The sequence below is a fragment of the Callospermophilus lateralis genome, chromosome 17 (genome assembly GCF_048772815.1).
Source record: "Callospermophilus lateralis isolate mCalLat2 chromosome 17, mCalLat2.hap1, whole genome shotgun sequence".
Classification (NCBI taxonomy): domain Eukaryota; kingdom Metazoa; phylum Chordata; class Mammalia; order Rodentia; family Sciuridae; genus Callospermophilus; species Callospermophilus lateralis.
Window position 1 is genome coordinate 12,940,468 of NC_135321.1, and position 23,024 is coordinate 12,963,491.

The window sequence follows — 23,024 nt, forward strand, 5'->3', positions numbered from 1 at the left end:
TCAAGAATAGCGAAAATATGAAATCATAGATTGGTCATATACCAAATAAATGACAGCTTCTAAGAAGACAGGCAGAGGAAAATGGAAAACAGGAGATTTCAAGTTTACCTCTAGTGCTTACTTCCTTATCAGAGGGGCAAAAGAAGATGCGAAGCAAGCAACTACACTGAGATACTAACAACTTGGGAGGGTAGCACATGGAAACTATAATATCATCTTTTGTACTCTTCTGTATGAGTATTTAATTTCGGGGTGAGGGGATGAGATCAGTCTTCTGACTTTCCTTCCCCTATGTTTCAGTTTCTACTGTGTGGCACACCTGGAAATTTCTTCCTTCTAATAACCAAAGCACCCCTTAGCCTTTTGTAGTAGGCACATGATGGCCCCCAAAATATATATCCACATTCTAATCCCTGGAAACTGAATATTATCTTACATGCAAAAGAGTAAATTTACCTCATATGCCAAAATATGTGATTAAGTGAAGGATCTTGAGAGGATGGTGATTAACCGATTAACCAGGTGAGCCCTAAATACAAATCCATGTGTCCTCAAATACCAGAGAGGAGAGGGGTTTGAGATAGAAGAGAAAAAGGTGACGTGACCATAAAAGCAGAAATGTGAATGATGTGGCTAGAAACCAGGACACTTGGAGCCACTAGAAGCTGAAAAAAGATTCCCTGTGAGCTTTTAGAGGGAGCAAGGCCCTAAGACATCTTAATTTTGAACTTCTGGCCTCTAGACCTATAAGAGAATAAATTTTCGTTCTTTTATGTCAGCAGGATTTTGTTAACTTGTTTAAGCAGTTACAGGAAACTAATACAATCCTTCTTTAATTTTCAATGGCAATTTTCATTTCCATGTACTCATGTTTACTGAATACCTATCATGTACCAATTATCATTGTAGGTAGGCACTTAACACAGTTCAGTAAACAAAATGAAGGTCCCTATCCCCATTAAACTCACTTCACAAACAAATATGTTAAAAACTGGTAAGTACTGGGGGTGGGGGGTGGGTGATAGCACAGAAAAGGAGATCAGGGTTGTTGGGAGAATGGTAGACTATCATTTAAATAGGCTGGTCAGGGTGATCCCTACTGAAAGGGCCACTTTTCAGACAGGAGGAGGTAGTTGAAAAATTTATTTAGAATAATATTCCAGGAAGAGGAAGAAGCCAGAATAAGGATCTTAAAATAGGAGTGGGTCTCGCATATTCAAAGAATGTGAGCAATGACTGACAATGAGGTCTGACAAGTAAAGGGGAGAGGCCAACAGCAAATCTCGTGGTGCCCTTTAGGCCACTGTTATGATTCTTATAATGTGAGCAAAAGAGGAAACAGGGAAAGGTTCCGAAAGTGTGACATGATCACCACCGTACTATGCAACTTCCTTATTTTTTCATCTGTGTCTACACCACACACTCCCTAAGGGCAAGGTTTTTCTGTTTTGTTCACTGAGAAAAGCCCAAGCTTAGTCCTTGGTGAGACCCTCAGGATGCACTGCTGGAAAAAGAGCCAGTGGACTACTTCACAATAACTCCTTCCTTTCTTACCAGTTTTCCTCTGACTTATCTACAACACTCTTTCACCAGGAGACTATTCTGAAGATAACTTCTATTTCAGCTGAAGCATCCCTAAATACGCCCTTTGGATACCTAAGAGAAAATGATTAAAAGTCAAGTTGTATTTGCTCCTTTCCTCATTCTATATTGTAAGCTGTTTCTGCTGGAACAGGGGGCAGAAGCTCCATCAATAAGGCTACAACCACCTAGAGTGATCTTGTGGGAACCACAGAAGAAGTAGTAAAATCTAAAACATAAATAATAACATAAATTCAATTTATCATGATAGTTCTGGGGCAGAGCTGCCAAGGTGACCACGGAGGGTACCACAAGCTGTGATTCTGCCAGCCCCATTCTCTAAAGCCAGGGCAGGAGATGTAAATGCTTCTACCTAGACCAACCTGGGTACATCAGGTCTCTACTATAAAGAAAGGAAAGCACTCTTGCTGGAAGGTTTGCTCCATTCCCAAATGAAAAAAACTACCAGCTGGGTTTGCCAAAGAAGCTGTGGCCCTCCTATACCACAGCTATCCACACCACAGTTATTAAAACTAAGATCATTCTCAAAATAAGGCAGACTTACATAAATAATAAATATTAGTAAGAAAGCCACCTGGATACACCTCATCAGAGCCAGCAGCCTTTATCAACCTAGCTTTTTTTTTTTTTTTCCAAGTAGTAGTAACAGCAGTAACATTTCAACATTCAGAAAGTGCTTCCCTTGTGACAGGCTTTCTTCCAAGAGCTAAAGACCTATTTCACTTAATTTTCATAACTGTTCAGCATAATGAGAACTTTTCCTATCTCAGAGATGAAGGTTAAACTGAGTCAGAGTGAGTGAGCCTAAGGCCATGTGGCTAAAGTGGCAGCAGAACTAGAGTGTGAACAAGAGCTTGAACTGTCAACTCCACACCATCAGGTCAGGGCCTAGAATGCAACTTAGATCTCACCGGAAAGGGGGATCCTCTAACTCTCATACACAATAATATGACTAGAGCAAGGAAAAGCAAACCCTAGGAGAAGCTTAAGCCTTAGGAATAAAGACAAAGTAGTGACAATGAATCCTCCTAGAGAGAAGCAAAAGGGACCATCTGCTGACCAAACACAATTTCCCAAAAATGTAAAGGCTCATTGGGGCCATCATTCCTTGAGATCATGGACTTACTTGTCCAATTGGGCCACAGCAATGCCCTCAATCAGTGAACACCTAACCAAACTTTGAAAGATTTAAAGTGCAAAGAGCTACAAAACTTTGGAAATAAAGTTAAAGAATCTGACGAATGTGAGAATGCCTCAAATCTCTGTTGAGGAAAAGGACTTTTAAAGGACCTCACAACCAGAATATAAAATCTTTTTTGGTGGGTTAGGGATATAGCTCTGTTATACATTGCTTGCTTGCATGAGGTCCTGGGTTCAACCCCCAGCATTGTGGGTGGTGGGGGGATGCTTTGTCAAAAGCTATTGTATTTCTATTACATCCACAAACCTCAAGACAGTGGAAGACACAAAGTTGAGGCCTAAAGATGGACTTAACAAGTTGAAGGACGTGTAGAGACAGTTCTAGTACTTACTAGGTATGCAGCTTTGAATAAGTCACTTCATCGAGCTGTCCTTCAGTTTCCTCATCTCTTAAGTGGAATAAAGAATACATGCCTGGTCAGCTCAACACTACACTAAAAATAACTTTTCCCATTTTAAGAAATAAGGAGGGGCAGGGGTTGTGGCTCAGTGGTAGAGCACTTGCCTAGCACGAGGCACTGGGTTCGATCCTCAACACCACATAAATGTAAAATAAAGATATTGTGTCCACCTAAAACTAAAAAATAAATATTTTTTAAAAAAAGAAATAAGGAGAAGCTTGTAAACCAAGTATCCCTAAACTAATATCTACAACTACAAAGAATACAAATCTGTAACAACAAGGGCTGGAGATATAGCTCAGATGGTAGAGTGCTTGCCTCACATGCACAAAGCCCTGGGTTCAATCCCCAGCACCACAAAAAATAAATAAACAAACAAATCTATAAGAAAAAAACAAAACAAAAATACTATAGCATACTGTCCACTGTTATTGCTATCTTGAGCAGTTAACACAGATAAAGCACAATCAAAGACCATCATAAACTATACATGAATATATTCAAGTGTTAGATCAGTTCAAGGTAACTATGACTTGGGAAATTAGTTCTAGTCTATATTAACAATAACAATAAAAAATTTAAAGCCAATAATTTAGTCAATTAAATGGGATTTTCCCTTCATGAACCTACATATTTTAGGAGATATATCAACATGAACATGAATCCAAAAATCTGCTTAGGTTGTCTTCTTTTCCAAATGACTTGGAAACATATATGGGGGGGAAGTTCATTCAGACTCAAAATATTTTCCCCAAAGAACACTAAAAAATATGAACAGTAAGTTTCAGACTGCTTCATGGGCTTTTTTTTTTTTTTAACACATTTCCTTAACATGCGACTCTGCTTGAAACTTTCCTAATTTTTTGCTCTCACTTAGGTCACTTAAGCCCCAAATTTTATGCTGAGTTGAGCTGAGGTACATTTCTAAACCTACATATCTGTCCTCTCCCTAACATATGTCCCCATTGCTTTCAAAACTGTCACCTTTCCCTGCAAAAGCACTTGCACTCTGCATTACTCACATTATACTTGATGGCTCCCTTAGGGGACAACAGGCTTTCTTAGACAAGGGAAAGTTCACCATAATATTCATGTGATATTTGGTCCCCTCTGTACTCTAGTAAAGTTGTATTTATCCTTTTTATGTGCACAGAATGCTTAAAGTTAAGAAAAATGACTATGAAAGCCTTGGTCAAAGCAGCTGAAATAGCACAAATAATTCTGCTTGTATAAAGTAAAAGACTGTGTGAACTGGCATTATGAGTCATTAATTGCTCTGGTCCAACCTTCAGTGGCTTGGGAAATTATGCCCCTGGCTGAAAGGACAATCTCTGGGGAATTCACTAGACTTCTGTAAACAGTTCTTAACCTCAACTGACCTAGTTTTAATTCTCATTCTCCCCACCCTACAAATGCTTTGAGAAAGCACAAAGGGAGAGAATATAATTTTGAAATATAGTTTATTACTCTTTATCAGCTGAGAATTCTAACAACTTATTTTCAACTTTATCCTTATCCACCCAAAATCTTCAATTTTAATAAAAATTTTAATTACCATTGCTCCACAATATGCAATCATTTAAAAAAAAAATCTATAGAAACACCTTATTTGACCATAGACCTTTTCACAATGACATCTCATTTATCTTAGCACTGCTTTTTTCTTAATAGGTAAAATGATGGAGGGGAAATTTTAAAATAGCAAACATGCAAATTTATACAACATTCTAAATTATCAGAAGTAATGAAATGGCAAATCAATGAAGACAACAGGAAATCTGGAGAGGCTATCGATACTAAAAAATTAGAGACAGGATTCTATAAAGGCAAGTGCATTTGGAGGAAGGTATGATTTTAAGATGAAGAGCCATTGGGCTGGGGTGATAGAGCATTTGCCTAGCATGGATGTGGCCCTGGGTTCAATTCTCATCACCACATATAAATAAACAAAATAAACACACACACACACACACACACACACACACACACACACAAGGGGAGGGGGAGATGAAAAGCCATAAGGTATCAATTGAAATACAGCTGCAACCTAGAGAAGAAACAACACATTTGGGCCATTGTTCAAGAATCCAGCTAGAAAAATCAATAAAGAGAAATAAAGACTGAGTCCTATTAGGCATTCCTACCTCTCTCTGCCAAGGCATGAACAAGAAGGTGGATGAGAGGTCAACATCCTCAAGCTATCAAGCTACAATGAGCAAATTGCTCAATGCATGTCTCCATCTTTGTTCTTTATGAACCACGACTGTACTTGGTACTGAGGCAGAATTGTTACTTGAGATGCAGTTTTTATCTTCAAAGGCTTAGCCCCTTGACATGGACATCTAAACTACAATTCAATAATGTCTGTGCAAGGGCACAATGAAGACACACATGTCAAGGAACACAGACCTCAGAACTCCCTTTCCACAGTACCAACTACCAACAAGGAGTCAGTCCCCCACATAAAAAATGGGCCATGAATTCAAAGACACTTCTGGTGTGTTTGTCCAGAGCTCGCTGTGTAGCCAAAGATGAAAATGAGACCTGGCACCTCACTCTTTATAAGTTAGAGACAACTGAGTAGGGTCAGTGGAAATGGCACCAACAGCCTTCCAAAATCATCAGTAATGTCCTAACAGTTATCTCCACTCCACACACATAAACCCCATTGTGCTTCTCAGTAACAATTAAAAAAAAAAAAAAAATAGAGCTTGGCTTGGGTGGAGATAAAATCTGAACCCAGAGTTCCTTCCTCCTTCCTTATTGACAAAATATGTGTAAACAAATGTCTTGAGAATGTTACTACCTGAGAATGTTCTGAAAGTCATGGCAGCATTCCTCCATTATGTGGCACCTACTTGACAAGGAGCAGCAAACCCTGAAACACTTACATTCTAACTTTCAACTTTAATGCATACAAATATACAACTACATTACAAATGTATTTGAAATAAAAACAAAGTTGACGTTTAAGTTCCAAGTCTTACACCCAAGGTCCAGTGTGTGTAATATAGAGAGTTCATGGATTCTTTTTAATTATTCCATTTTCCCTATTTTATAATACTCTAGGTTAAAAATACTCTGGACTCCCAAGATAATTAAGCATATAGAGAAACTAAACTTTCAAGGATTTTCTAACCTTAAAGCCCTCAGGTTAAAGGTATTCAACTTCAAAATATAATATGTCCATATACAGAACATGGTTAATCATATATTAAGTTTCTGATATATGAATGTATTTTTTTATTAGTTACACATGACAGTACAATGATCTTGACATTTCATACATTTGAATCAAATGGGGTATAATTTCTCATTTTTCTAATTGTATAGGTTGCAGAATCACATTGACCAGTTTTCAAAGAAACAGACAACAATAGTTCCCTCCACACTGAAGCCAATTTAATCTAACTTGGATGACTCCGAAGGCATCTCAGATTCCTTAAATACAATCTGTTTATCATTTATGATGATTAATAACTGCAATATTTAGAGGCTATCAGTGTTCATCATTTTAGATGATCAATAACGGCAATATTTAGAGACTATCAGATGGAAGGGAGAATAGAAGTATTTTGTGTTATTTCAGAGAGCAAAACAGGTTCACTGAAGCTATAGAAATAAAGACTTCAGATGACTTATAAGAAAGAACTGTTATCTAAAGACACTGTAGACATCTGAAACACTACAGACATGGAGGCGGGGGGACGTGAGCATCTGGGAGTCTACAAGGTCTTTTTTAAATTCTAAATTTTAGTGAACTAACAGCCATTTGATGATGACTAGAACTCAAGGTTAAAGAACATTTACAAGTGGCTGGGGTTGTGGCTCAGTGGTAGAGCACTCACCTAGCATCTGAGTGCTAGGTGTAAATCCATATCACTTAGACCCTTAGTTCCACTGTCGATACTACCATACTAAAGGTTTCCACATAAAGAGAAATAAATAAAATAAAGGTAGTGTGTCCAATTAAAACTAAAAAAAATAAATACTTTTTTTTAAAAAAAAAAAGAATACTTACAAAAGAAATGCCAAACTATCATTAGGGCAATTATTTCAGACAACTATAATTAATATCACCTTCTTAGCAAACCTTACAAGGGCCCTTCCCATTCTTAAAACAATGTTATTGTAACTTTAAAGTAGAGTTTTAAGTGCCTAGCTTGAAACCTATAATGTACTTTATTAAAGATAACATAGCCAAAATCCATGTGTATTTTAAAGTACTAGTTATAGTAATTCAAATTCCAACCAACCTTCCTTAATAATTTTTTTGGGAAAATATTTCCAGAGTTCTACCAGGAATATGAGGAACATATTTCCATTTGCTGAGATCCCGAGAATCCAAGAGGACCCTAGACTAGTGCCTGGCACAAAGAGAAAAGTGTGTTCTCTCTCTTTCCTCTCTCTCTCTCCATCTCCTGATGAGCAGGGATAGCAACAGCTCTGCTAATTTCAACACAGCTAGAGAGGAAAGCAGGAAGGGTTAAAAAGACAGGAAGAAGGAAGACACAGGAACAAGGGGTGAGTTTAAAATGGTAACAGCTAAATACACAAACAGTTGCTGCTCCATAAATGCATGATTCTTTGTCATGGGATGGTAAGCTAATGAGGTATCTTCATTATTTATAAAAAACTGAATTACAAAACTTTGGAGGAAACAAGATAATTAAGTTTTAAACTGAAATAACTTAGAACTAAAGGAATATATTAACGAGGATTTCAGAATCAACAGTCATCATAAAAAGAACATAGGGATGAGCAGTGTGGAAATGGGACAGGAGGAAATGAAGCTTATTTTAACAATAAGAGAGACTGCTCTACTCTTTCTCCTAACAGCCACAGTTTTATGTTTAACAAAACTAAGATTCAATGCAACCCAATATATTTCATCTTTAGCCTAAATTCAAAGCAGAATTTCTAAGTTCCACAAATTCTTATTATATCTGTAATAAGGAATGACTCCACAGTATAAATTCTTATATAACAAGGTCAATTGGCAAGTTAATTGTAATATTTGGTAATTTAGTCGAATTTCCACAAGAAAATGAAATGGAACTAGCAGGAAACAATCTATACTGATCAGTACTCTTTCAATTTATCTGGCCTCTTCTTTTATCTCTTTTTCACACTGCTCAGACATCTGTGACACAATCATGGCTTCACATTTTACACATATTTTTGCCTTTGCACATATTTTACCTCACCTTGAAATGAAATTTCCTCTTGTACTCACAGTGAACTCTTATTGAACCTTTAAAACTCAGCTTGCTCCTTTCCACCTTGATTTTCCTATACCCAAATATCCCCTATACTAAATTTCCACTCTTCTATCACAATGTCACTACAAACTTGGAACAAGAGCAATCTTCTCAAGATGGAGGTCACATTTTATAAGTGTAAATCCATATCACTTAGACCCTTTGTTCCACTGTCGATACTACCATATACTTGGTAGATTGTCCTTGGTCAAAAAGCCTTTATTCTTGGGGCTGGGGATGTGGCTCAAGCGGTAGCACGCTCGCCTGGCATGCGTGCGGCCCAGGTTCAATCCTCCGCACCACATACAAACAAAGATGTTGTGTCCGCCAAAAACTAAAAAATAAATATTGAAATTCTCTCTCTTTCTCCCTCTCTCTCACTCTCTCTTAAAAAAGAAAGGGAAAAAAAAAGCCTTTATTCTTTACTTAACAAATGGGTATAAAATATTAAGTAAAGGTTTCCAGAAAAGCCCTGGATGCCTTAGTAGAATGGGTATTAAGAACAAAGCCTATTACTCTTACAGACCCAATGTAACAAACTACGACACAATTCCTAAGGGACAAATGACAGGCCATTTTGACAAAAAGTAGCAGACTCTCTAACTACACTTCAAGTTAAGAGGCAAAATACATATGTAAAAGATGACAGAGTCATACTAATGGTTTCCTGGCAACTACCTTTAATGACATGAATCTATTTCAGTTCTATTACACTAGAATCACTTGACTCAGAGGTCAGTAACATGTTCTATGAGTTCAATCTGGATAATAAAATACTATTTTTAAGCACATGAAACCAAAAGTTCAATTTTATATCTTACTTTTATTTAAAGGGTAATGTTTACTCATCATTTCACATAATCTTTAATTCAGTATAAAATGAGGCTCTTTTTCAAGTCCCTGGCCTAGAATTAAAATATTACAGTGGACACTACGAGTTACATAGCACAAGAGATAACAGTGATAATCACAGTCACCTACTATTCAACGTAAGGAGACACACAGACAAGCAAAACAGCCCTGATGAGACCTGACTTGATAACACTGACCTGATCCTCACATGTTATAACTCAAAATGGCCTGGTTTAAGGTTCTTGGAAGAGGTCATGTCACATCTTTTCCTTTTCTCTATAAAAGAGAACTAGGACAATGGGAAGAGGGGGTACCTATCAGAAATAGTACACGTTGAGCATCTCCAATCTGAAAATCTAAAATCCAAAATGCTCCTAAATCCAAAAATTTTTGAGTGCCAATATAATGCACAAGTGCAAAATTATACGCCTGTCTTTATGTGATAGGTAAGAACCAAAAATGCAAGCACACTAAATGTTACATAAAATTGCCTTCAAGATATATATTATAGGTTTATGAAACCTATGAAAAGTTTAGACTTGGGTCCCATCCCCAATGTGTATATGCAAATATTCCAAAATCAAAAAAAACTAGAACACTTCTGGTCCTCAACATTTTGGATAAGGGAGACTCTATATTCCTCGTTTTCAATTCAGTCGTTTTACTACCTAAATTCAAAATACCAAACTTTGCATTGTGCCAAGTAGTAAATTGTTTTCATTTTCATTTAGCTAATCAATACTTGAGAACAGTCTGTCTGATAAAACGTTAAAAAATCATTTCATGCCCTTTTCTTCCGCTCTTTGATATCACATCCTACAACATTATTTCAAGAATAGGACACCTGAATCACCTCTCTAATCTTTGTATCCTGAATAGAAGATTTGTAAAAATAATCATAATTATGTTAAATGTTTATTCTTTAAAACACACAAACACAAAAATACTTGCGGGTATAATAATAGATATATGGAGTTTGCTGTGTCGTAGAGACATAGAGAGAACAGGGAGTATACAGATAAAACATACTGGCCATGAGTTAATAGCTGGCAGGCGGGGTCACAAGTATGTCAGGGTTAAAACACTATGATCTTGGAGCTGGGGTTGTGGATCAGTGGTAAAGGGCATGCCTAGTGCACATGAGGCACTGAGTTCAATCCTCAGCACCACATAAAAATAAACAAATAAAATAAAGATATTGTGCCCACCTAAAACTAAAAAATATATTAAAAAAAACACTATGGTCTCTACTTCTGAATATTTGACATTTTCCATAATAAAAAGTTAAAAACACATACATACAACAATAAATCAGTGATCTGAATTCACTTTTAATCTTCTATGAAATAAAGAGACGGATTTTAAAATGGCATTAATATAGTGTCACAGAAGTGACTAAAATTCCTAATTTAAAATAAGACAGGCTAGAGATTCACATGAAAGACTAACTTAGAAAAGAATTCACAGAATCAATCAACATGTCTAAAGCAAACACACTCTAAAAAGAGGACCACAAGGATGAACAGCTAGGTCAACATTTCCTTAGTGGTACCCTTATATTTGATAGGGGCTCTTCCACAATTCCAGATGACCTCTCAGCTACTACCTATATCACTGTCCCTCCAATCACTTTGAAAATATGATGGACATGTGCCTACTGAGCAAAGAAAGCCCTTTTTTACACTGCATACCATGCATGTTTACTCAATTTTTAAAGTACACTGTGCTTCGATATTTAAGGGATGACTTTAAAACCAATACTGTAATCATCCCAAAGGAGCTCCTCCTTAGTGTCCACTGCTAATACACACCCAAATGGGACCGCCATGTGTATTATTTTGTCAAGCAATATTAAGTGCTAAGATTATGCTTAAAAAAAAGTCAATTTTGGTAGAACATAACTAATAAGCTTCTAAAATTTCCCCAAACCAAATAAAGAACAGTAATACTTCTCTTTTAGCTAAAATCCGAAGAATATACTAAAAATAAAGAATTTTCCTTTTAAATTACTTATCTATTTCATTTTGACTTAAAATAACTGGAATTTGGTTCTTTGTGTCCTCCTACCATTAGCGGGGTGCAACAGTCATTAAAAATCAGAAACTCATGGGCTGGGGCTGTAGCTCAGTGGCAGAGCAATTGCCTAGCATGTGTGAGGCACTGGGTTCGATCCTCAGCAACACATAAGAATAAACAAATAAAATAAGGGCACTCTGTCCTTCTACAACTACAAAAAAAAAATCTTTTTTGAATCAGAAACTCAAATTTTCCTCTCAGTTGTTTATTTTTTCTTTCAGATTCTTATCATAATGAATCCTCACTTAAAAATAAGGATGCTATATCTATGCCAAATTCTCCATAAGCACATATTCCCAAACATAGTGAGATTCTCTCTCTGTTCTACTCTCCCAAGATGTTGAGTTAAGGTCCAAGATAAGACCATAATATTATCCTCAATATAGTAGGTTTAAAGAGAGGTATGTCTGGGCACCATGGTGCATGCCTGTAATCCCAGCTGTAACCCCAGCAGCTTGGAAGGCTAAGACAGGAGGATCGAAAGTTCAAAGCCAGCCTCAGCGATGGCAAGGTGCTAAGAAACTCGGTGAGACCCTGTCTCTAAATTAAAATACAAAATAGGGCTGGGATGCAGCTCAGTGGTTGAGTGCCCCTAAATTCAATCCCCAGTATCAAAAAATTTCAAAAAGAGGGGTGTGACCATATTTTATGTGGGATTCCTAACCAAATGAGGAGCTTCTTCACTCATTTATTCTACAATATCTAACATCTTTAATCCGTTCCTTACAGCTCATTTTCTATTTAATTACAATATGTATATGCACTGCACTTCAGCACCTAGATTTCGAACACTTTTTAATGGAGATACAATAATCACTGAAAAGGGAAACTACCTGAAACACCCTCTCCCCCATCCTTCCACCAACCCTTCTCCAGGACCACAATAGTTCCACCATCCTCCACCATCTCCTTCTGAAGAAGTCTGGTATCTGAATCTGCTCATAATTCAAATAATCAGAGTGAGTATTGTTATGACACACTACACTACTAGACCACAGAGATGGCAAATTAGGAATTAGGAAATTAAAATTAGGAAAGAATACTAGCCAAGCTAACATCTAACATTCATGATTACCAGCAATGAGGCAGAAATCAATACTTTCACACCCTATGACAGACAGTTCATCAACCACCTCTTGTGTTTTTGCCTCTCTGCCCGCTTTTGGAAGAGAAGCTCTCTGGAGTCCGAAACTACACTTTGCCATAGTTTTAAAGGTATAAATATATCAAGTCTAAGTAGAGCTATGGTTTCTTTTCTTTTTTTTTTTTTTTCTTTTTTTTTTAGCTATGGGTTTCTTACTGAAGTAACTATCTACCCAGCAATCAAAATAAGAGTCTGGAAAGCAATCTTTATTTCTTCCTTTTCCCACGTCGTATATGTAATTTATCAATAACACTGTTACTCCATCTCCAAAACACATCTATTCATGTCTCTCTACTTCCACTGCAAAGCTATCCTCACCTCCAACCTAAACTAACAGGAGACTTGAGGGTCAGGCCTACCTACTTCTGCTCTTGCCCTCTACAGTCTAGTTACCACTAATGTCAGATCATACCAGTTTATGCAAGAAAGCTCTTTAGTGGTTTGCCATTTCATTAATAATAAAATCCAAACTCTTTACTATTCTAAAGACCCCTACTAACCTTGAATTCTCATCCTGTAACAGTCCCTCATTACAATCTTAGGGACTTCACACTATCTTTACCCTCTTCCTATAAGCTTCATCTGACCAAATCTTCAAATAATGACATTTTTTCACTAAAGTTGCATTTTAAATGTTCCTCCCCCAAAAGTTCTCCTTCCCCTACCATTCTTTGTCACATCATCTTGTATTATACATTATGATTACTTGCAATTTTCTTTCTTGCCTATTTACTTATCATCTGTCTCCCCTCCCCCATAAGATTTACCAATAAAGAGAAACTGGACTTGTTTTCTGCTATATCCCTAGTGCATAAAACACAGTCTGACTAAAAGACGGTGGTTAGCAAATGCTTGCTGAATTTAGAACAGTAACTTACCAATTGTGTGTATATTTAACATACAAGACTATTAATATTTTTGTTACTACAGTTTCAATCAAAATAATCTGATACAACATGCTTGATATTTATGATTTTTTTGGAGGGGAGGAGGGTACTGGCGATTGAACTCAGGGGCACTTGACTACTGAGTCACATCCCCAGCCTATTTTTTGTATTTTATTTAGAGACAGGGTCTCACTGAGTTGCTTAGCGCTTTGCTTTTGCTGAGGCTGGCTTTTTATGATTTATATTTTTATTCATGTTTAAGAATTTATACCACCAACTTGTTTCAAAAAGAATATGAAGGGCTAAAGTCATCGCTCAGTGGTAGAGCACTTGCCTCACATGTGTGAGGCACTGGGTTGGATTCTCAGCACCACATATAAATAAATGAATAAAATAAAGGTCCAGCAACAACTACAAAAAAATTTAAAAAAAAAAAAAAAGAATGTAAGGCACCAGATGTCTGATCTAAAATGCCATCAAAGAATGGTATTCCCTTGATAATTCAAACTTGGCCAATACTATAAAAAAAAACTTACTAAACATTATCTTCAAATTTTCTGTAACAATTTCACAAAATTATTCTCTTACTCATCCACTTCACAAATAATTACAACACAAAGCATTTTTACTCTGCACTTGGCCTAAAAGATCAAAACATCTCCTTATGGAAAGTATAGTATTACATTGTGTGCATGTAAGAATATTTAAGAACAAATTCCACTAGTGTGTCTAATTATAATGTACCAATAAAAAGAAAAAGATGAAAAGATAAAGATGTTTAAAGAATAAATAAAACAAATAGACAAATGCACCTATCTCCTCTAATATCACTAATTCTATTTGCAAATCTGAAGGAAAAGTGTTGCCTTTCCCTTATTCACCTGTAGGGAAGCTGCCCTATACATTCAGAACTTCCATTTGCCTGTTAGGTTGGGAGAATCTTCTAAGTGCTATCAAACAAAACCAGGCCACTGCTTCTTCTGTAGGAGGAGAAAGAAACAAATGCTCCTCAATGACATCACATCTTCAAAGAATAGCATCCCTTGATACTTGGCTAGTATTGTAAAAAGACTTTCTAAACATTATTTTCTAATTTTCTGTAACAATTTCACAAAATTATTCTCTTACTCATCTACTTCACAAATAATTACAGCATGAAGCAGTGTAAATCATGCTCAACTTGGCTAACAAATTGGATTTTAAATTTTAAATTCTGAAAGCAAATTCTGTTGCAATGCTCCTGAACCCTAGGGAAGTCTCATCATTTCAAAAACAAAGCAGTAAAGACTACAATCCACTCCCTCATTTCACACATAATAATAAACAAGATGTAAAAACAGCTTTTCACATAGCACCTGAAAAATCAGCATTCATTCATCCTTTTTATAACATTATTCTAGTTTCCATTACACATACACAAAGGTGCATTATGGGACATAATGATCTTATGAAATTAGGGAAATACAAAATGATCAAAAGAAAATGAAAAAATTATACTACTAAGAAGGCAGAATAAAGGTGAAAGGGAGATGGCACAGAATTAGACTGCTTATATGAAAACAGAGTCAGAGAAAGAGGGGAAATTTGTAACAATTCTTGAGCATTCTGTTGTTTTATAATTGTCCTACCCTGGGATAATCCTTGAAATACTTTCAATGTCATGTTTTGTTTTGTTTTGTTTTGTTTTTATCTCTAACACTAGTAAGATAATCAGGCCAGTCTACCCAATAAATTTTTTTTAGAGTACAAACATAACCTGACAAAAAAATAAATAAATAAATAAAAACAATTTTTAATGAACTACTTTTCAGCCACAATTGGCATTTTAGAAACTAAAAATTGCTAACCACTGGCAATATCCAGGGGAAAAAATCTGTATGTTACTATATTTTGAAACTGACAGAAATTTTGCAGAAAGCAAAAAATTGAACTGATTCTTGGGTAGGTGCTTGCTTACCTTAGAGACTTGTCGCAGCCACCTTAGGTATTCTGTGAAAGTATCAAAGCAAATGTAGTAAGTCTGGCTTTGCGGTCCAGAGGAGCTAAATGCTAAACAGTGCTGGTGCTTTTTGACTTCTTCTACCTATAAAAACAAGCAGAGAGGCAAAAATAAATTAAGACAGCAGAACTAAAGACATTTCACTAACTACCCCTTGGATCAGGGGGTCTACACAGACTTACATCTTTCTCCTTGTATGTTCCTTTTATTGTTTAAAACAACTAAGTTCCTGCATCTGACAACTAATTTGAATCACAAGGAAACCAAAAATGGAAGTTGAATCTTTATTAGCAGCCATGCACACATCTAGAATCCCAGCAACCAGGGAAGCTGAAGCTTAAGGGTACAAGTTTGAGGCAGTCTCAGCAACTTAAAGATCTTATCTCAAAAAAATAAAAATAAAGGCTGGGGATGTAGCTAATTCGTAAAGCACCTCTGGGTTGAATCCCTAGTAAACCACACCCCCAACAAAAATTTTATTAGATTTCCCCACCATGGTGAAATTTTCTTCTTCTTGTTTAAAAGTAGTACAAGTCTCCCTGATTCTTCTATATCCTCACAATAAGGGATTGGGGTTCTTATTTCCTCTTAGGAGAATTTTTCCTTAGGGACTTTGGCATTATTACTCTGAACTAAAACGTTTTATAAAGAGGTCCTCAAACATGTTAAGGAAGTTCTTAAAAATTTAATGTGAAACTGAGATTAACCTGATAGAAAAATTCCATGAAAGAACTTTCAAGTCCTAATAATGCAGTAACATAGTCAAAAGAACCAAATCCAAACAATAAAGTCACATGATATTACATTACAAACTCCTATGTTTTGTTTACAAAAAGGACCATAAGCCAACTCACACAGAATATGTAGAAAGATTTCAAAAAGGCCATTATCACACAAATTATTTTCTCAAACCAAAATAAAATTAAATTAGAAATCAATAATAAAAAAAACATTTAAAATCCAAGTATGTTTAGAAAATTGACTTCATGCTTCTACATAACACACTTTTAAGCTATAAACTTAACCTAAGCATTCTTAGAACTAGACAACTATAAAAATATTACTTATCAAAATCTATGGAATGTAATAGAAGTTGCTATGTGGAGGGAAATTTATATTTCAAAATACTCATGTTGTTAAAGAGGGCAGAAAATTAATTTGCTTAGCACAGATCGGAAGAACCTGGAGGGTGGAAATCAAAGCCAAAAACTTGGAAAACTCAAACTAGAATGAAGGTGTTGATAAAATACAGAAACTGGTGAAATGAAAAACAAATGTACAACTGAGACCAATGAATAAAACACTGATTCTCTGAAAAGACTAATAAAATTGATAAATCCTCTGACAAGTTCTATCAAGAAAAAAAAGAGAAGAGTCATAAAAATATTAATATCAAAAGGGAGGACATGGCTACATTCATCAGAGATTAAAAAGAGATTATAAATAATTTGTGGCAAATTCTTAGAAAACAATACACTTTACCAATACTAAATTGGGGGGGGGGGGAGGGCTAAACAGTTCATTTAAGAAACTGAATATTTTTACAAATTTTTTTCCTCAAAAAAAAAAAAAAAATCAGGCCTAAATGGTTTACAGATGAGTTTTACCAAAATTTCAAGAAACATCATTCCAAGTTTGTACAAACACCCACCAAACAAAAAATGAAGGCCAACACCCACTCTATGAGGTCAGGATAACCACAACCAGATCAGAACAGTCACAGAAAGGAAAATTAATGGCAACCTCTGTCATGAAGACTTATCTTAAACAAATGGTTGCATCAGAATTCAGTAACAGAAAAATATACCAAGAACATGTTGAATTAACCTCAGATAAGGAAAGAAAACTTAACTTTACTAGCACTCTAAAACCATTAATCACATTTACATACTGAAAAAATCATATTATCATCCCTCTGATGGCAAAAAAAAGCAGTTGATAAAATTCACCACCTGTTCACCATTCATTTTAAGAACTTCCAATAAACTGAGAACGTAGATGACTCATTTAAACTAACCTAAATAGTTATCAAAATCCCAGGTAAACATCAGTGTTAATGAATGAGATATCCCTCTTTGGCCAGAGATCATGGTGCATACCTATAATCCCAGCAGCACAGGCTTAGGAAGGAGGATCCTAAATTCAAAACCAGCCTCTGCAATTTAAGGAGGCCCTAAGCAATTCAGTGAGACCCTGTCTCTAAATAAAATATAAAAAAAGGACTGGGGATGTGGCTCAGTGGTAAAGTACCCCTGGGTTCAATAACTGGTACCAAAAAACAAACAAACAAACACACACACACACACACACACACAAAAAGGTAAGGGTGGACATTACTCTTTAAAATCATCAATAAAACAAATATCTACCGTTTCTATTCGACATTCTATAAGACAGGACAAAAAAAGAAAATAATTAAAATTGCATTATTTGAATATGTAAGTAAACTCAAAGTAAACTCAAAAGAATTTATGAACATTCATTAAAAAAACAAAAATGTATCAAGATGGCTGGATATAAGATCAATATTCAAATATTAACTATATCTCAAGAAAACATTCTTTCAATACCACTTAAACTAATCTATAGTGACATGAATCAGGCAAGTGGCATCTTGGGAATGGAAAGTAGTAGGAAGAAGTAGAAGGAAGGGGATATACAGAGACACAAGGAAATATTGGAGAGATGAAGGATATTTTCACTATACCTTGATTGTGGTAATGGTTAAGGGGATATGCATACCTATCAAATTGTACTCACGGGAGTTTACAGGTATCAAATTATCATCAAAATGTGCAGTTTATCGTTGTCATTAATACCTCAGTAAAGTATTGGTGAATATGAGGAAAAACAAGAGCACCTGTACATAATGTAAAGGTAAAAGTATACAATAACCTTGGAAAACAATTGGGTATCATCTTGTAAAAGTAAATATGCACATGCTCTACAGCCCAGGAACTACATTCCTAAGTATCTACCCCAAAAAAGTATTTCTCAAGGAGGTCATTATAGAATTTCTCGATTGAATAGTTCTTCACTGTGCCTTATATAGGACTGTCTAACATCTGCATGGCATTTTAATCTCTAATGCCCTGCCCTTTAAGTGCTTAGAATATCGATTGCTGCAAAGATATTGGTACTCATGGGGCACTCTACCCACTTTTCCACATTTCCCAGAGCCCTGGCAATAAAGGTGGAATCATGTAACTAGTTCTGGTTGACAGAAATGACATTTGTCACTTTTGCATTCAAATATACAGGAGTCAATGAATAATACCTCAGTCACCTCTTTCTCAGCGTGTGCTCACAAATGTTAAATTACAAAAGAACAGAACTTCTATCAAGTCTGGTCCCTGCATAAGTGTATGAAAAGGGAAATCTCCACTTCCCAACTCTACCAATTTGCAATGGATATATAATGTGAATGAGAAGTAAATGTTAAAAATCACCAAGATAAAAGGAAGTAGGCGAGTCCATGGCATAACCTAGTCCCATATTAACTGATATTTTTATGTTCAATCTTTTGACCATCAAAAACACTCCCACATATTACCAAATGTCCCTTGGGCACAGTAATTCTGATGCAAACAACTGCCTTAAAAAAAAAAAGTACTTGCATACCAGGAGGCATATTACCAAAAGATTATGTCAATGGCACTGTTGATAACAAAAACCTGGAAGCAACCATCAGCAGGAAAATTACTTAAGAAACTAGGGGATGTTTACAGAGTGGAATTATGTAGAAATGAAAACCACATCAATAACATGAAATCTTACTTATGAAATATCATATTGAATGGAGAAATTCAATCACTGAAGACCAAAGTATGATAACAATTTTATTTTATTTTTATTATTGGTACCAGGGATTGAACCCAAGTACTTAACCACTGAACCACATCCCCAACACTTTTTATTTTTTATTTTGAGACAGGATCTTGCTAAGTTACTAGGGCTAGACTTTAAAGTTGTGATTCTCCTGCCTCAGCCTCCAGAGCCACTGGGATTACAGGTATGCAACACCAAGCCCAGCATATAAAATTTCTATACAATTCAAAACAAGAAAAATATAGTAGAATGATAAATTTATGTATGACCACACATTCTAGGACAATAGGTACTTCTGGAGTTAGGGGAAGCAATGGGACAAATGTAAAGAGAACACAAGTAAAAAAAAAAAAAAAAAAATTGGTATTCAGACTACTATAATTTCTAAATTGAGAGACAGATTAACAGTTACTCCATTTGTTATGCTTCATAATTTAACAAATATTAAAGTATTAATTAAAATACATTTTCTAAAAATCTATTTTAAATTCTCAAGGACAAATTAAACATACCATAAATGCACAATGAATAAAAATATATCTTTATTAAACAAATGTTTTTCAACAACTAAATTTTGAAAGCTTTATTTATTTAACAAAAACTATTTGTTGTTTGAAAATGCAAATTAATGAGCATGCTTTAGTATGTATAAATGTGATACCACAGCAATTACAGCTGGACTATAACCATCTATATCACACCTTATTTCTAGTTCTCCTATGTTCAAATTTTTTTAAAAAAGCTCTTCCATTTACCTTCAACTTTTCCTAACAATGAAACAGAATGAAAAAAAGGAACAAACATTAATGAAAGTGCAGATTAAAAAAGTGAATTACTTTTTCCCAACTCAGTCAACAGTTTTCAAAGACTCAATTTTAACATACTCAATTATTTTTGAAGGCATAGCATAAAACAGATTTTACCAGGTTTACATGTGAAAAGAGGAAGCTATTAACTTTCAATTCATTCGATAGTAAAAGTCCATCCAATAACAAGCCTGGGAAAGAGAACAAGTCTCCAGCTCTGAATGAAAATGCTAATTATAACTGGATCTTCTGACCTTATCTGAACATCCCACATGCTTTCCTGCCTCTGCCCCTCTTAAGCATAATAATCTTTCTCACCATCTCTCTCCTTTATATGTCAAAAGATTTTTTCACCCTTCAAATTCCATCGTTTATTGTTACCTCTTTCAATACAAAATTCCTTATTCCTCATGACAAAATCAGTCTTTCCTTCTACTAATCTCCCACAGTGCTTTTCTATTTTCTGCACTACTCTTACACAAGATATTATTGTGTCCATTCTTCATCTTCTGATATGAAATTATAAGCTATCCAAAGGCAGCAATGATGACTGACCCCCTCTTGATATTTCTGGGGTACCAAGCACAGTGCCTTCCACACAGAGGATATTAATAAATAATGCTAATAGTTTTGCCTATGTAAATCCCCAGCATCACAGAGAAGAAACAGCTGTATAGAATTAAACATTAAATATGCATTTTAAAATATTGACCTGCAGTGGTAATGTTATGACTAAGTTTTCAGTAATCTATCTAAAGTAAAAAAGTCTTAGTAACAAGTTTTAGTCACTAACTTTTCAATGCTCAGACAAAAGCTAAGGAGGAATGGTTTCAAAACAAAAGACTGACTATATTCTAAATATATTTTCAGGCCAAAACCTTGTTTTGAAAATGAACATTTTAGTGTTTTTAGGAATAAAATGTAGAACAGTAGAGGGAAGAAACAGCTGACATAGACAACTCATAAGGAAAGACTAAATGCTAAAAAACTTATGAATGATGAGCAGGTTGCTACACAGCAAAACAACAAAAACATTTATTATTATACACATTTAGTCTTACCATCTTCATTCCCCTGGAACAGATCAGATACTTGTCAATTTTAGAAAGGTCAACACTTTAACAGTTGTCTTATTATTTTTCCTCTTTACATTCTGTATCACCTGCCTCTTTTCCCATGCCAATTCGGGGGAGGGGAATATGTGTCCCCAAATTTTAATGTATTTTCTCATCCAAAGCTTCCCTCCTACTTATTAGCAGATTATGTCGTTTAAAAATCAAGAAACACTGACATATGTAATTATGGTGATGGTACCCCCCTACCAAAACTTGGGAGTTTATAATAGTTAACATGGCCCTCCCCACAAAAAAAGCAACCAGTAATGTCAGAAAATATGTCAGGTATATCTGAAACAAGTTAACATTTCAGGTCTAAAATGTGTGACCAGCCATAGCAATAAACTAAAAATGATAATGCCACTGGTCACTGAACAAACAGAAGTAAGGGAAAGTACAATCCTAAGCATTAGAACACTTTAACCTTCACAGGGTATGCTTTCTATTCCTAGGATCAGACCCAGGGATCATTTTACCTGCTAGAAAATATATGCTCAAATATCAATGTCTACTCAAAAAACTATGACTTTATAATCTATAAACCATATCATTGAAATCTATCTATTTTCTGTCCAGTAGATAAAATGCACTTACTAATGAAGCTAACATTACATGGCCTTACATGAGCCAACGGCTCCGCTATTTTCCACAACTCCCATGACCAACAAGGCCCACCAGCGGAGCACAACAGAAACAGAGGAAGTTCTCAACTGAATAACACCTCTACTCTTATCACAGAAACAGCTCCAAGTAAGGTCCTTACTGATGCTGGGAAATCTTTTTAGTATTTTGTTTGCTTTAAACTTACTTTTCCACCAATTAATGGCAGAACATGCATCTTTCCGGTTAAGCTGTCTTTCACAGATGACACTATCAAGCAGGTCCCACACAGGATAACTTGGCGTCTTGTCCATCGGTTCACTGGCAACTGCATTTTGCCTTTGCGGACATTATACATTCCTGAGAGCTGAATTCGTTCTGAGCTGCTGGTGCTGTGAGGTTTTCCTAAAACAAACACAAGCAAACATGTTATTTTTTTTTTAATGAGCTTTGTTTCCTCCTCATCCACATACCAGAAATTAAGTGGAAACCATCTTATAACTGAAACAATATGATAGCTGCAGTCATAGAATTTGGGAAGAACTACTACATCTACTCTACAGGTGCATGTCAGTAGCAGATTAAGAGCCTCTTCCTCAAAAACCGAGGAGAGACCACTCTAATGCCTCGGTTTTAACCCAAATTTTATTTTTGTGTATATTCTTACAGTTAATTTTATATTTAAAAAGAGATGAACTCATGAATGATAGATGGCTGGAGTTGATTTAAGTACACCAAGAAGAAAATATCATAATACAAGATAGGAAAACAATAATACCTAGCTATTCTATGACCAAAGGAGCAAAAAACCATAGAGCAACCCATGAAGAATGGGTACCAGGATGCTCATGATTCATGGAGAAGAAAACAAAGACTTGGAGATACAGAGAGAGCTGAGAAAGATCTGAAGAGACTTCATTTCCCAAGGGGAACTAAATTTGGCAGAACAATATTCAGGCAGGTCCTATCAACTTAATGGGAGAACTACTGTGATTAACATAACATAGTGAAGGAACTGAACACATAACATTAGAAGTAAATACAGTAGTTCTAGCTACTGAATATGTAATATCAAAGAGTATTAAAGCTCCGAAATTAATAAGGGTTACAAGTCCTTTAGGAGGACCCAAGTCAGTAATGTATTTGCCTGGAAGTCTGACTAGGTGCTGAGAATCAGGAGAAAAAATGAACTCAAGAGGAAGTATATTTTATACTAACATTAAAAAAAAGTTAATTTTTGTCAACTTGGTTTT

At 35.6% G+C, this 23,024-nt stretch overlaps 1 protein-coding gene across 1 annotated transcript in view; it reads right to left on the reverse strand.

The window, feature by feature from the left end:
* Phlpp1 (PH domain and leucine rich repeat protein phosphatase 1) overlaps positions 1 to 23,024 on the reverse strand; it is a 223,954-nt gene that overhangs the window by 95,099 nt on the left and 105,831 nt on the right. Inside the window, exons 2-3 of the mRNA XM_076836775.2 lie at positions 21,980 to 22,176; positions 15,381 to 15,506 (exon numbers count right to left, since the gene is read on the reverse strand). Of these exons, the coding sequence (XP_076692890.2) occupies positions 15,381 to 15,506; positions 21,980 to 22,176 (323 nt within the window). The remainder of the gene's footprint in view (positions 1 to 15,380; positions 15,507 to 21,979; positions 22,177 to 23,024) is intronic.